Here is a 16,502-nt window from a genome sequence, read left to right as displayed (position 1 = left end):
CAGTATCCCTGAATCTGAATTCAAAGTGCACCTGCATCTTGTTTCAGTGCCACTGCCTACTCCTGATCTACATCCACGACTGAAGCTCCTGAGTTTCCATGAGCATGTAGAGTAATACTTATAGAGCCTTAAATAAATTTCTATTTAGTTTCCATTTCAAATGTACTTGCAGCTCTTGTGGCCAGCAGCAGCAGGGAAGTTGTTCTGCCCCTCTACTCAGCACTGGTTAGGCCACATCTTGAGTACTGTGTCCAGTTCTGGGACCCTCAATTTAAGGATATTGAGACTCTTGAACGTGTCCAGAGAAGGGCAGTGAGGCTGGGAAGAGGCCTTGAGCACAAGCCCTATGAGGAGAGGCTGAAGGAGCTGGGGTTGCTTAGCCTGGAGAAGAAGAGGCTCAAGGGAGACCTTATTGCTGTCTACAACTACCTGAAGGGAGGTTGTAGCCAGGTAGGGGTTGGTCTCTTCTCTCAGGCAAGCAGCACCAGAACAAGAGGACATCGTCTCAAGCTGTGCCAGGGGAGGTTTGGGCTGGAGGTTAGGAAGAGTGATTTGCCATTGGAATGTGCTGCCCAGGGAGGTGGTGGAGTCACTGACCCTGGAGGTGTTCAGAAAAGGATTGGATGTGGCACTTGGAGCCATGGTTTAGTTGTCAGGAGATGTTAGGTATTAGGTAATAGTTTGGACTTGATGATCTCTGAGGTCTTTTCCAACCTGGTTGATTCTATGATTGTATGATTCTATGATTCTATGAGATAAGGACTAACTCCATTTTCCATTTTGCTGGGATTTTACAAAAGCAGAGATACATCTAGGTATTTTTAAGATGTTAAGTTTGCACTGACAAGTTAAGATCTGTACTGCCTTTGCTGGCTTTGGTCCACACAGGAAAAGCTACCTGTAACAAACAAGACGTGTAAGCAGTGGTGTGCTTCTTTTTTTATTGCTCTAGAAAGGAGACATTATAGACATCATCTGTAAAACCCCTATGGGCATATGGACAGGCATGCTGAACAACAAAGTAGGAAACTTCAAGTTCATTTATGTGGATATTATCTTGGAAGAGGAAGCTGCACCCAGAAAGATAAAGCCGCACAGAGGAAGCAAAAGGACCAAGCCTAAAACGTTGCAAGAGCTCCTGGATTGCATCCACCTGCAGGTCAGCCAATGAGTTTCCCAGCTGCGTTTGAAACATTTCACTTCTGTGCACTTGGGTTTGGATGTCATTTACAGGCAAAAGCCAAAAGGCAGGTTTCAGCAGTTTTGAAGGCAGCGAAGCAAAGCAGCATCATGTCTGTTTTATTATCTGATGTGAGTGGCTTGTAGAGCTGCATTTTAGCACATCGCTTGTTTCAGTCAAGAGACTCCACACAAAGATAGACAGTGGTGACTTGTCAAGTCACTGTAAGCTGACTGCATTGTCTGCCTAACCGAAGGAGGTAGGTGACTGTGAACACGTCGGGGACAGGACTGCAGTCTGACTTCAGTGCCAACATTTAGAATTCAGCCTTCTAATTCAGCAAGCAAAGGTCTTTTTGCACTATGCTCATGTTGTGCCTAGTTCCCTCTGTGCAGCTCTAGTTCTCAACTTGGTGTCAAAGCCTAATTAGGTCATGATTTACAGGTAGAATTTTTAATAATGGTATTGCTTTGGTGCTGATGCAAACACTCCTTCCCCTGCAGGGTGTGCAGAGTTTCATTTTGCGTCGACACACAGCTAAAGGGGGACAATGTGTGACACAGCACAGCTGAGAGATCCCTCAGCTTCTATCCCTTATGTCTATTAATGGGCTCCCTCTGTTCAAAGGCAGAGCACACCTTATCTCAGAGGTCCTTCTGCACCCAGCAGGAGAGGCATTCATGGGGTGACCCACCAAAACCTCAGACAGCAGATTAAATATTTTCTGTCAGGGCTTTGTCCTAGTCCAGTTTTCTGCCAGACTCTGTTAAGACAACCCAGGCTCAGATGCCTGGATGGCCAGGGGGACCCCCTAGCAGCTCTGCCTCTGTCCTTTCCATTTTTGGTTTTGTGCCAAAGGCAGGTCTGTCAGACTAGAGAATGGAGCCTGTTTCAACCTCACCAAAAAAAGTAAAAGAGAAAAGAAGAGAGAGAGATTGTGTCTAGCCCTCTACTAAACATAGTGCTTGCTACATGACAGGATTTGCTCCTTTCTTTTTGTAGGAATATGCCTCAACCCTTTTGCTAAATGGCTATGAAACGTTAGAGGACTTAAAGGATCTACAGGAGAGCCACCTGATCGAATTAAATATTTCAAATCCAGAAGACAGGACAAGACTTTTAGCAGCAATTGAAAATCTGCAGGACTATGAGAGTAAGTGGTTAAGCTTTGTAAAGAGTCATGTGCAAGTTTTAACCAAAGCCACACATTCAAAGAAATAGCAATTCTCACAAAGATTTGCTACATGAATTTTCTTTTAGGTATGACATGGAGTCAGATGGTTTTCTCATCTGTCCAGGGTGCAAACTCTCTATCTCTTCTAGCTATGTACATGATTATCCATCTAGACATGCCAACAAATGAATACTTTTAGTTAGTTATTTATTTATACACTTTATTTATTTATACACTACTGATTGATAGCAACTAATGCTTAAGAAGAGCTCTATTTATGTTTGGGGACCCAAACACCAGCGAGGTTAAGCGACTTCTTGAAAGTCACAAGGTCTGTGAAGGAGCAGAAAATAAAACTCCCTAATTAGTGCCCTGGCATCTTAGCCAAAACACAGCTTATTTCAAATAGAATCATAGAATGATTTGGGTTGAAAGGGACCTCCAAAGGTCATCTAGTTCAACACCGCCCTCTTAACATGTTTTTTAGCATCATTCTGCAGAAGAATATGGTTTTCCTTCTCCCAATTCATTTCACACTTAAATCTTTATCCAAATCAGTGTCTTCTGATGGAAAGTCTGGGGAGGGAATAAAAAACAAAACAAAATATATATATGTATGTATGTGTATGTAAAATCATAGAATAAATAAGGCTGGAAGAGACCTCAAAGATCGTCAAGTCCAACCTGACCCCCAACATCTCCTGACAACTGAACCATGGCTCCAAGTGCCACATCCAATCCTTTCTGAACATCTCCAGGGTCAGTGACTCCACCACCTCCCTGGGCAGCACATTCCAATGGCCAATCTCTCTTTCTGTGAAGAACTTCTTCCTCACCTCGAGCCTAAACCTCCCCTGGTGCAGCTTGAGACTGTGTCCTCTCGTTCTGGTACTGGTTGCCTAGGAGAAGAGACCAACCCCCACCTCCCTTCAGGTATTTGTAGAGAGCAATAAGGTCTCCCCTGAGCCTCCTCTTCTCTAGGCTAAGCAACCCCAGCTCTCTCAATCTCTCCTCATAGGGCTTGTGTTCCAAACCCCTGCCCAGCTTTATTGTCCTATTCTGGACACACTCCAGCAACTCAACATCTTTCCTAAACTGAGGAGCCCAGAACTGGACACAGGACTCAAGGTGTGGCCTAACCAGTGCTGAGTACAGGAGCACAATGACTTCCCCGCTCCTGATGGCCACACTATTCCTGATGCAGGCCAGGATGCCATTGGCTTTCTTGGCCACCTGGGCACACTGCAGGCTCATGTTCAGCCTAGTATCAACCAGTACCCCCAGGTCCCTCTCTGCCTGGCTGCTCTCCAGCCACTCTGACCCCAGCCTGTAGCACTGCATGGGGTTGCTGTAGCCAATGTGTAGAACCCGGCACTGAGATGTTCTCTAGTCTCCATCTTTATGTCTTTGCTGATCTTGTTTTTACTATACATTGGGACTTTTGTACATATGGTCTTTCCTGTTCTTAGTCAGGTTCCAGAGGAAGGTAACTTTCTTGTAAGTCCACTGGAGAGGCTGTGCTTTATTTTTTTCTCAGCGGGTTCAATAGTTCTTTCTGGTCTATAACTTCATGAAATTGCAGGCTAGGAAAGGACTCTTGAAGGAGTGTCTATGTAGAAATAGTGATTGAAAGAGTGAATCCAGGGAAAAAACAGGGTTGCATTTTCCAGCAATTGTATTGTAGGGATTTAGCTGGAAAAAATTTGTTACTCTTGCCGGCCCTTAAACTGAGTACACATATGTTTGTGTGTGCTTCTCAGCAGCTGGCCTATTTGTGTATGTTGGGGTGGTTTTTATATCAGTATTTAACACAGACACACACACACACACACAAAAGGTGTGGCAGTTTTAGGCTGTGCCTGTAAGAATGGGACAGCTACAGAATCCTCTAGCTGAATGTTTAGGTGTAAAAAGGAAAGCAAAGATCATTCTAAACGAATTTCATTGGTAGATCAGCAGAATGTAGCTTGAAGAACTTGCGGTCTGTCTTCAGTTTTGCTTTCTGTTCTTGGCCAGCCTGCATGCAACTGACCTTGGACTGAAACTTATGGGATAAGAAAACTAACTTTCTTAACAACTGCTTTGAACTAATGATTTTCCCTTAATATCCATTTCTCTTTTTTCTCCTTTTTCCATCCAGTTAGCTTGGACAAGAAAGGGGTGGAGGGAGAGGGGTTTTGAGGGGAACCTGAGGTGGGGATTGTCCTTGGAGGGTTTCTCTGTGTTGTGTTCCTTCCTGTGAATTTTGTATATGTTGCAAATCCTGTATCTTTGGTATATATTCATGGCATTTCATTCTGCTTGTAAAATACAGCTTTGCGTTTGCTTCCCCGATTGAGTTTAGCTGTGCTTTACGTGGTGGGAGGATTAAACCTTCACACTACCACAAAAGGCAAGAAAAATGCTAGATTATATTTTTGCAGGTTTGCATCAGTGTGAAAAACAAAACCCAAACATAATGGTTTTTAACAGACCATGTGAATGGGAAACTGTTCTGGAGTAGTGAGGATCTGGTTTGTACTTCTACTCCCTGTGTAACAAAAAGCACAGCAAGCACAGCAAAGGGCCTTAGACCTCTAACCTTTCTAGGAGATGACATAAATGTTCTTCTTTTCTTTTGAAGGTGATCTTAACACTTAATATTCTGCATACACCTGTGCAAGGAGCAAACCTAGCAATGTCCTTACATGAGCCATGCCCTGAAAATTAATGCATTTACCTTAATTATCCAAATAAGGTTCTTCCTAACTGGCAGCATGGGATTAAGTCACTTCTCCAGGCAAAACAGTACCCAGGATGTTATCTGTTTGGTAGTCTAATAGTTTAAATTCCTGTAATGCTTCTGGAAATAATAACATTAAATCTTACAAAGTGGCCCATGCTTCAAAATCAGATGACACTGTAGTCTTAGAACAAGAGATGAAATGGATATTTGTTTCACATTCACTTTAGATAGGTATAGCTAATCTTCCTAGTATTCAAATAAATATATTAACATTGCCAGAATTTATGAATCCTAACAGGGACCAGAAGCAAGGCATCTTTATGTGCCATGCCTGCTATAAGCATTCATAGAGTCGTAGAATGGTTTGAGTTAGAAGTGACCTTGAAAGTTCATCTAGCCCAACCCACCCTGCAGTGAGCAGGGACACTGTTAGCTAGATCAGGCTGCTCAGAGCCCCATCCAACCTGACCTTGAATGTTTCCAGAGATGGGACATTTAGCACCTCTCTGGGCAGTCATTTGTGGAGTGTTTCACCATTCTCATTGTTCTTCCATATGTATAGACTAGATCTACCCTCTTTCAATTTAAAACCATTGCCCTTTGTCCTGCCACAACAGGCCCTTCTAAAACCACCTGTCCCCATCTTTCTTGTAGTCTCCCTTTCAGTACTGAAAGGTCACAAATAAGCTCTCCCTGGAGCTTATTTCTCTCATTCTCCAGAATTCTCCAGGTCTATAATAGTTCTTATGGCCCTTCCTTAGACCTGTTCAAATAGGTTCATATTCTTCTTGTGCTGTGGACTTCGGAACTGAAAGCAGTATTCCAGGTGAGATCCCACTAGAGTGCAGTGAGGCAATAGAACCACCTCTTCTGATCTACTGGCCACGCTTCTTTTGTGCAGTCCGGGATATGATTTGCCTTCTGAGCTGTGAGTGCATGTTGCCAGCTTTTCATCCACCACTACCCCCAAGCCATTCTCTGCAGGGCTGCTTGCAATCCCATCGTCACCTAGCCTGTATTGACACCAAGAATTCCTCTGACCCACGAGTAGAACCTTGAACTTGGCTTTGTTGAACCTCATGAGATTCACACAGACCCACTTCTCCAGCTTGCCCAGGTCCCTCTGGATGGCATCCCATCCCTCTGGCTTGTCAACTGCACCACTCAGCTTGGTGTCATCTGCAGACTTGCTAAGGGTGCACTTGATCCCACTCTCTATGTCCCAATATGGACCCCTGAGGACTCCCACTTGTTACCAGTCTCCATCTGGACATCAAGTTCTTGACCACTACCCTCTGGATGTGACCATCCAACTAATTCCTTATCTGCCAAATGGTCCATCCATCAAATCCATACCTCTCCAATTTGGAGAGAAGGATGTTGTAGGGGACTGTCTTCTGCAGAAATCCAGATAGAGAACAACCTCATCTCTTCTCTTGTCCATTGATGTACTCACTCCCTCATAGAAGGCCATTAGGTTGGTCAGGTAGGACTTGCCATGCTGGCTGTCTCAAATCATCTCCCCATTGTTCATGTGCCTTACCATAGCTTCATGGAGGATCTTTTTCATCATCTTCCCAGGCATAGTGGTGAGGCTGAGACGTCAGCAGTTCCCGAGGCCCTCCTTTCTAACCTTTATAAAAATGGGTCTAATGTTTCCCTTTTTCAGTCACCAGGGGCTTCAGCTGACTGCCATGACTTTCCAAATACCAAGGATGGATTGTCAACCACTTCAGCCAATTGATTTCAGTCCAGATGCATCTTATCAGGTTGCATAAAGTTATGCATGTTCAGTTTTCTTGGGTGATCCCAAACCTGATCTCTTACAGTGGGAAGGACCTGGTCTCCATGTTGTGGTCTATCAACTCATGATGTGTAAGAAGAGATGTTGCTGGTGAAGACTGAGATAAAGCTTGTTAAGCATGTCAGCCTTCTCCTTGTCTGCTGTTACCAGCTTATTAGTCTTCCTTGTTGAGGGGATACACTTCCTTTGGCTTTCCTTTTCTGGTTGGCATACCTGTGGAAGCCCTTTTAGTCATTCTTTGCATCCCTTGCCCAGTCAAGCTCCTGCTGCACCTTGGCCTTCCAGATTGCATCCCTACACACCAAGACAGTGTCTGTGCACATTCATTTATATACTTAGGTATATTTTAAGTCAAGCCATGTATATATAGTCTCCTGGTTTGGAACACTGTCTTGAATCAGGGCTGAATCAAATCCTTGCCTTGTCTGGTTGCCAAAAGTTCACAGCATTCGTCATGTGACTGCTAGAGACAGAACAGAATTTAACAACTGTTCTAAAAAGAATGATACTCAGGACTAAAATTGATAGAAGCTATCTGTTAAGTCGTTATAATGAAAGATGAGGAGTCAAGATGATCTTGGGGATAAGCTCAGCATGAGTCTGACTTCGTCTGAATCATTTGACCTCTTTGTCCTCTGTCAATCCAATTGGAAAATTGTGTTGAAAGGACTGGGTGCTCCTGTGAAAGAGAATTCTGCATCTGAACCCAACTTTCATAGGTCAATATTTTACTTTTTTCTTAAATGGGCACAACTCAGTCCAGCAGAAATGATTTTTTAATTAAAATTGATTTTCTGCATTGCTTAGAAGTGAGCAGCATAATTACCCACAGCTACAAAGGAATCTGGTTTTACTGGCCAAAAGTATTCTAGATATAAGAGGAGGCTCAGGGGAGACCTTATTGCTCTCTACAAGTACCTGAAGGGTGGCTGTAGCCAGGTGGGGGCTGGTCTCTTCTCCCAGGCAATCAGCACCAGAACAAGAGGACACAGTCTCAAGCTGTGCCAGGGGAGGTTTGGGCTGGATGTTAGGAAGAAGTTCTTCACAGAAAGAGAGATTGGTCATTGGAATGTGCTGCCCAGGGAGGTGGTGGAGTCACCGTCCCTGGAGGTGTTCAAGAGGAGATTGGATGTGGCACTTGGTGCCATGGTTTAGTAGTCATGAGGTGTTGGGTGAGAGGTTGGACTTGATGATCTTTGAGGTCTTTTCCAACCTTATTGATTCTATGATTCTATGATAAGTTCAGCATTTTTCCAGGTAAAAGTTCACTCTTTTTATAAGCTTGGTGAAAAAATACACCAAGGCCATAGATGATATCTTACTATTCCAAGCCCATCTGTCTCACAGAGCTTGAAAGAATTCCAGGTGTTTGTATTCTATTTGTGCTTTCATGAAGTTAGTCTTTGGTTAATGGATGGAGTCTTAGGTATGGTCCAGAGTTGAAATTAAAGGATTTGTGAGTTTTTGTGACGCTGCTATTATTTGGAACAGCCAAGCATGCTAGAGCAGAGCCTCATGTTCCTAGATTCTACTATAAAAATACAGTAACCCTAGATTTACTGCTTCATTAATGTGATACCTGGTACCAGATGGTTTTACAGGGGGGTTAATTTCTTTTTCTTCTCTTGCTTTTTCTTGACATTTGTTGTATGCTACACTAAACAATTTCTTCATGCTGCATACTTGTCACTGTACAATTCATGCTGCAGAATATTGGGTTATTGAGTTTTCTAACCAAAAGACCTGCAGCAATAGTTTCCACTTTATATGCTTCTTAAACCTGTCCAAAATGCAGGACCTTCTGGCAGGGAGAATTTTTTTTCTTCTTATATTTGATTTAGACTTGAATGAATTTGAAAAGAAAAAACTTACCCATCCTTTACTGGGAATTAAAAAGTAAGTTTTATTTAGCAGAAGTTGCCACATAGTGGTTTTTTAAGCACATTTTGCTTCCTGATACTGCAGTATCTTCTTTTGACCTTTCCTGGAAGTCTAGCCCAAATTCATCATCTTCAAGAACTTTAGGTGGTAAGGCTCTCCTAGAACTGTAGAGTCTGAAGCACTGTAGAGCAGGAGCAGGGAGGTCATTGTGCCCCTGTACTCTCCATTGGTTAGGCTGCACCTTGAGTACTGTGTCCAGTTCTGGGCCCCTCAGTTTAAGAAGGACATCGAAACACTTGAATGTGTCCAGAGAAGGGCAACAAGGCTGGGGAGAGGCCTTGAGCACAGCCCTGTGAGGAGAGGCTGAGGGAGCTGCGATTGTTTAGCCTGGAGAAGAGGAGGCTCAGGGGTGACCTCATTGCCCTCTACAACTACCTGAAAGGTGGTTGTAGCTGGGAAGGGGTTGGTCTCTTCTCCCAGGCAACCAGCACCAGAACAAGGGGACACAGTCTCAAGCTGCACCAGGGGTAGTTTAGGCTCAAGGTGAGGAGAAAGTTCTTCACCAAGAGAGTCATTAGTCATTGGAATGTGCTGCCCGGGGAGGTGGTGGAGTCACCATCCCTCAAGGTGTTCAAGATGATCGTTGAGGTCTCTTCCAACCTTAGTGATACTGTGATACTGTGATACTGTCTTGTAAGTGACCCTTTCCTCCTTCCTATATCTCTTTTTAGATTTCCTACAAGTTGATCAGCCCTATATATATATGAGACAAAATGATTGGTTTTCATGAATTCATGGCTGCAGAGGGAAAAAAAAAGAGTTCTTGTTCATAAAGTATTCCTTAATAGCTTCCCATTCTACTCCCAGATGACTCCTAGACAGGAGATGGATGGATGTGCTTTTGTAAGATGCTATTTTTAAACTGAGGCAGTTGCTGGATGGTTAATGAATAAAGTAATAAAAGAAGTTTTGAACTATTTTTTTCCTGCCTGTATCCCAGGACACATGTTTTCATGCGTGCAAAGTAGCCTTGATTATCTTCTCCCTTAGGTGATGTAAATCAAGAGGTCCACCCCTCAGTTTAGGAAGGATGTTGACTTGCTGGAACGTGTCCAGAGAGGGGCAACAAAGTTGGGGACGGGTTTGGAACACAAGCCCTATGAGGAGAGGCTGAGGGAGCTGGGTTTGCTTAGCCTGGAGAAGAGGAGGCTCAGGGATGACTTTATTACTCTCTACAACTACCTGAAGTGTGGTTGTAGACAGGCAGAGGTTGGTCTCTTCTCCCAGGCAGCCAGTACCAGAACAAGAGGACACAGTCTCAGGCTGCACCAGGGGAGGTTTAGGCTGGATGTTAGGAAGAAGTTCTATACAGAGAGAGTGATTGGCCATTGGAATGGGCTGCCTGGGGAGGTGGTGGAGTCACCATCATTGGAGGTGTTCAGGAGGAGACTTGATGGGGTGCTTGGTGCCATGGGTTAGTTGTTTAGGTGGGTTGGATCGGTTAATAGGTTGGACACAATGATCTTGAAGGTCTCTTCCAACATGGTCTGGTCTATTCTATTCCATTCTATTCTATTCTATTCTATTCTATTCTATTCTATTCTATTCTATTCTATTCTATTCTATTCTATTCTATTCTATTCTATTCCATTCCATTCCATTCTAATCTATTCTATTCTAATCCTAAAGTTCAGTCAGTTACAGTAGTCTGGAGCTGTTCTGAGTTAAAGAAGAGTTAGACTTCATTGAATATGTGCATATAGTTTATTTTCTAAGGAAAAAAAAAAATAAAACCCAAGAAGGTGCATATGTGCAATTTGGGAGGGATAATATTTTATGCTTATCTCCCCAAATCCACTTCCTTAGCTTACTTTTCATATTTAAGTGCCAGCTCATAGTCTAAATTCCACTGTCTGTACCAGATAAGGTTTGTTCCTTATTTATTGTACCTTGACAGCAAGACAGTAGATAGCTGAGGACATGACTTTCAGTTCTTAGTTGCATTTCATACATGAAAACGTAGCACCAAGAGTGGCATTTTACACTCTGCAGTCTCTTTAAGTACCTGGGATTGCACGGTATCATGTCAAAGTCAAGCAATTCTCAACTCCCCTTCTGTACTCTGGCACAACTCATTGACCTGGGCATAATATTTCCAGATTTCTCAAGGAACTTAATCTTTGCATGAGTATTAGTAGTCACCTTTTTTCATTCAGGCACATTTGCTTCCAAATTTTAAAGTCAGTATTTGTAAATATCCTCCAAAAAGTTCCTCCTGTGAGTCCCCAAAACACTGCCAGTCCAGAACCACTCGAGGTTTCTCTGCTGCTTTTGCAATAAGTATTGCCACTTGCTGCTTCAGAATGATCCTGTCTGAGTTTGATGAGTTTCATTTCACTTTAACACTGAGGTGGTCTAACCCATGCAGGCACTACAGGTTGATACATGGTCTGCATAGTGTATTTAGGAGGTCTAACATCAGCCTTGAAGACACACATTGTTTTATTCAGTTGTATGGTGCTGCTCAGCATGTCACTGCTGCACCTTCCAGGAAGCCACGCAAGTGACTCAGCCTAATGCATTGTGGTCCTAGCCCAGTTCTTCTTCTGGGCAAAACTCATGAAGGCAAACTCTCAGAAGGCACACTCAAGAAGTGTGGCTTGCTGTTCTGTGACCTTTTTTCCAGGATAAAATCCAAGCCTCCTGCCATTCATCTGGTTTAAACTGCCATAACCACACAGGAGTCAGTGTGACCTCTGTACACTCTTGAGCTGAATTGCCTTAAACCTAAGCTTAAAGTGCTTTCCTAATCAGGATTTTAAACTCATTAAAAAAGGGGAAAAAAGCTGGTGAAGGGAAAAAAGCAGTCTACCTCTGCATGTGTCATGCACATCTATGTCACTGAATAACTAATGTTCACTTCAAGGATCTAAACAGCAAGGAAGCGAAGTATGCATCACTCATACATTACTAAGGCTAAAAGCCTCACATTTCGTTCAGAAGTCTGAATATAATCCTACAGTCTAAAGTAGTGTTAGAATATGTGTCAAAATGATGCATATCTTGGACTCCTCTGGCCATATCATAGACAACAATGACTGTAAACTATTTATCTTACATGAAACTGCCTTACTGAAGAAAAATGATAGGACTTCCATTTGTTGATAAGACAGTTCTTTCTGATGACTCTGCAGCATCTATCAGCAGTTTAATTTTATCATTTCCCCTTTCCTGGGCATTGTATCTTGCTTCTGATGTCCAAAGATTAAGACAGCAAAGTTACTTTTACTAATGTGGAACTTCAGCATGTCGGTGTTAGAAGAAAGAATTAAGCAGAACTGAATGTAAGACCAAAAGCTAAGAAGAAAAAACCCTAAAAGAAAAGCATAGCTTCTTTTCTTGTGAAGCAGCACCTAATGTTGCATGCTACATATATTTATAGTACTCAGCATCCTGTTCTAGTGGTTTAGTAGCTAGTGCTTGATATTTAAGGCTGCCTTAAAGAGAGGAAAAAAACCCACTTAAGTTTGCTTTCAGTCTTTCCTTCTTAAGCAGGGGGGAGAGAGGGTGTTCTTACCTTTTTCTGCTCAGAATGAAAAAAAGAAATAGCATTTTCACTGCCTCAAACACTTTTGGTTTTCAGTTTTTCACGTAAAAAGAAAACTTACAATGTTACTGGAAGAGATAGAACCTTTTCTGTATGTTCTTTGAAGAGAAATTTCTTCTTCTCCTGAATTTGGATTAAAACAAATAAACAAGAACCCAACCCCCAGAAAAACAAAACAAAAGAAAACCCACAAAACAAAACCCAGTTCCAGGCTTCCCTATGTCTTTTCCCCTGAAACACACGAGGGAAAGACGTTGCTACAAAAGAACTGAGGACCTGCTTTTCACCTAGGAAGTGCTCAGATTATCACAACTAGTTACATGGCACTAATACGCTGAGTGGACCTGCATTTTCCTTTTAATCCGCTAGTTACTTGGTCTTCTTTACATTGTAAAACAAACAAAGTGGATCGAGGTTTCCTCTTTGACCTTGAAAACGTAAACAGGATTAACACTTTTTAGGTCACTGCTTTCCAGGGCAGCAGATGATGCTAGAGAAGCTGATGGAAGTACCAGCAAGCAGCATTAGGCTGATGAGGGGATTACGGTGGAGGGCAGGGGAGTCCTGCCTATAGCTGCGCAGGAGGACTGCACTCAGGGATGGGCTGAGCCACAGCGACCAAGACCTGGGTCATCTTGGTGATGGTGGGATGGGTGCAAGGAGCTAATGACACAGTTTAGATGAGGCTTTACTGGGGCATCTGCTGTGATTTGTGCTAAACTGCTTCTGTTGCTAAAAGCAGCAGTAATACCTTCCCTGCTGTAATGTCTTTTGTAATTCCATCTTGACTTAAATCAGAAATCAATTGGACCCTATGAGATCAAATATTTCCTCTGGAAAGGGAGATAGCACTTGACATGCCAAACTGTGCTCTGTAAGGTGAGAAGGAGATCAAACAGTTGCAGTTATCAATTAAATCTGATGAAAGGTGTGCTCTTTCACAAAAGTGCAATTAGCCATTCATTTATCTGGGAACGAGGTGGGATTTCTGTTCTTCAGAAAGTATTTAAGGTAATCAGAAATTTATTAGCTATTTACTTACTTTTTCATACATAATCTTATGCCCAAAACCTATGAGTGCAAAAATTACTAAACTGAGAGTTTGGATTCTTTTCTTCAAAATCAGATTATTAGGCACCTGAAATAAAATGTTAAACAGCATTAATCAATCCAAAGACATCTACAAGGTTCCACCAGGACCCAGGAATATTTGTCAATAAACCAAAATGCTTTGTGAAATCAGTTTGTTGAAATCTGACACAATGCAGACAGGTCCTGTGCCTTCTGTTGTTCCATTTCAATATTTCCAGGGTGGAGTATTTCAGTCTTTAACATCTAATCTATTCTTTGTTATACAATATAACTGAATCATATTTTGGTATTTTAAAATAATAATCCAAACTGTAAATCTCTCCCATGCTGCCAAAGCTTCTCATTTCCAACAGCTGAAAGAAAAATCAGTATGAACTCTCCTTGTGGAAATTTTGTAATATAGAATAGGATAGGATAGAATTAGCCAGGTTGGAAGAGACCTTCAAGATCATCATCCCAACCCATCATCCAACCCATCATCCAACACCATCTAATCAACTAAACCATGGCACCAAGCACCCCATCAAGTCTCCTTCTAAACACCTCCAATGATGGTTACTCCACCACCTCCCCAGGCAGTCCATTCCAATGGGCAATCATTCTCTCTATGAAGCACTTCTTCCTAACATTCAGCCTAAACCTCCCCGTGTGCAACTTGAGCAGGCTATATGATTAACTGAATGACCAGGCTCTGATATTCATGAATGTGGGAAGGGAAATGCTGTCATCTCTGTTGTGGGCAAGGTGACCGTGGATAGTGACTGTTGGAACATCCTAAAGGACCTCCATCTACAGGGTGAAGCCAAAGTCTCTGGCATTCATGTCTGAGCAACATCCTGCAGAATCAAAGCCAACCTCAGCATTGACTTAGCTGTTGCGATACTCACGTAATCATATTTTCCGTTCTTTGATACTGAGGTTTCTGTTTCTAATAGGCAAAAGATACTGATCTGGCCATGTGTATATTACCAGATGTGTTTCTACAGCTCTTCAAGATCAGTCATGTGGTTATCTCAATCTCTTTGCCAGGATACTTATTTTGACAATTTCTGTCTTTCTTTTTCTGATCCTTCTAGTTGAACAACAGCAGAAAAGTGAGGACGGGCAGGAGATGCAGAGCTTAAGCCCTCACCACGGCTTGGACAAATCACAGTTAAAAGACTGCCCAAGAGATTCTGGCTGTTACATCTCATCAGAAAATTCAGATAATGGTAAAGAAGAAGTAGACCCAGAAACACTGTCTGACATGGTGCAGTCAGTATCGATCACTGAATCAAACTGAGTCCTGCTGCTTTTCGGCAGCCTTGCTGGTGTGACAGCGCAGAAGCAGCACACAAAGCATTCTCAACACCGGAAACCTGCTTCTGTCTGACGATGTGTGACACTCTGGACTGTTTAATATGTGGAGACTTGATAGCTATATATTACCTGATGACATCTCATGCTTTTGTTTCCAATGAATCCACAGGCATTTCACTGGAAAAGTTTACACCTCTATATTTATGAATATTTGTACAGCAAATGTATTTTCTATAACAACAGAAAATTGGTTTAGGTCGTGGGACGCATTCTGGGCAGGTTCACTTCTTGACCTGCCCCAAATGTAAATACTGTACATATTTATTTTGAAAATACACAGGTTAATCACACTCTCTCTATTTTCAGATGTGTTTTGCTGATATTCATACAGAATGCATTTTCACTGATATATTGTCATTAAAAAAAAACAGGTGAATACATTCACATCCTATCTGGAAAAGCACCAAGCCAACGCTCATTAATATTAAAGCTGTTTCACACCATTCTTCTCCAAAATGGGCTCTAAAGCAGACTATCATCTCCCACACTTTGTTGTGGAGATATGTAAGGATCTGAATCAATCTCCCTTTGTTCATTGTCTTTTAGAGAACATAGCTGTCTGAATGCCTTATGTATTGGCATTTCTTTAGTGTTGTTTTCACTCCTGTTCTCGTTCTTCCCAAGCATTGTACAAAGAATGCAAGCTTGGAGGGAAAAAATAAATAAATCACTACCAGAGCTATGTTTTTATGATCATTTCTTTTTGTGAAGCTCCTGCCTTTTGTGTGTGGTGTGAACTTTGTTAATTATGTTTGTATACAAATCTGGGAAGCTAGCACGGTTATTGTGCACTATTGTCTTTCACATGAGATTTTGTTGCCATGTGCCACTATATTTTGGAAGCTAGCACGGTTATTGTGCACTATTGTCTTTCACATGAGATTTTGTTGCCATGTGCCACTATATTTTGGAAGCTAGCACGGTTATTGTGCACTATTGTCTTTCACATGAGATTTTGTTGCCATGTGCCACTATATTTTGGAAGCTAGCACGGTTATTGTGCACTATTGTCTTTCACATGAGATTTTGTTGCCATGTGCCACTATATTTTGCACTGGAACACACATTTTAACTCTTTTAGGGTACTTCCTTCATTAATAAACAGAACCATGTGATTGAGCCCTTTACAAACTACTTGATTTTTAATGTGGTCATAGAATCATAGAATCAATAAGGTTGGAAAAAACCTCTGAGATCATCAAGTCCAACCTGTCACCCAACAGCTCCTGACTACTAAACCATGGCTTCAAGTGCCATGTCCAATCCCTTTATGAACATCTCCAGGGATGGTGACTCCACCACCTCCCTGGGCAGCACATTCCAATGGCCAATCACTCTTTCTGTGAAGAACTTTCTCCTCACCTCGAGCCTAAACTTCCCCTGGCACAGTTTGAGACTGTGTCCTCTTGTTCTGTTGGTGGTTGCATGGGAGAAGAGACCAACCCCCATCTGGCTACAATCTCCCTTCAGGTAGCTGCAGACAGCAAAAAGGTCTCCTCTGAGCCTCCTCTTCTCCAGGCTAAACAATCCCCACATCATTACACATCAAACTCTGCTCTAAGATTAACATAGAAGGTGGCAACTTCACTGGGCACTTTTATCATACATTATAATCTTTGTATCCAATCAGTAGGGAAACCTTTTGCTCAATAATTAGCCACAAACCACAGAAAGTTCTGA

The 16,502-nt window shown here is 42.3% G+C and overlaps 1 protein-coding gene across 3 annotated transcripts in view; it reads left to right on the top strand.

Moving 5' to 3' along the window:
- SAMSN1 (SAM domain, SH3 domain and nuclear localization signals 1) overlaps positions 1-15,504 on the top strand; it is a 103,153-nt gene extending 87,649 nt beyond the window's left edge. For all 3 annotated transcript variants that reach the window (XM_068144429.1, XM_068144430.1, XM_068144431.1), the window contains 3 exons: positions 953-1,159; positions 2,183-2,333; positions 14,540-15,504. In XM_068144429.1, coding sequence (XP_068000530.1) covers positions 953-1,159; positions 2,183-2,333; positions 14,540-14,745 — 564 coding nt within the window. In that variant the 3' untranslated portion in view covers positions 14,746-15,504. The remainder of the gene's footprint in view (positions 1-952; positions 1,160-2,182; positions 2,334-14,539) is intronic.
- Positions 15,505-16,502: the final 998 nt, after the last annotated feature.

Source organism: Melanerpes formicivorus, unplaced genomic scaffold (genome assembly GCF_026170545.1).
Source record: "Melanerpes formicivorus ecotype bairdi unplaced genomic scaffold, bMelFor1.0.p_v2 SCAF_11, whole genome shotgun sequence".
In the NCBI taxonomy this organism is placed as follows: domain Eukaryota; kingdom Metazoa; phylum Chordata; class Aves; order Piciformes; family Picidae; genus Melanerpes; species Melanerpes formicivorus.
This window is presented reverse-complemented; position numbering and strand designations above follow the sequence as displayed.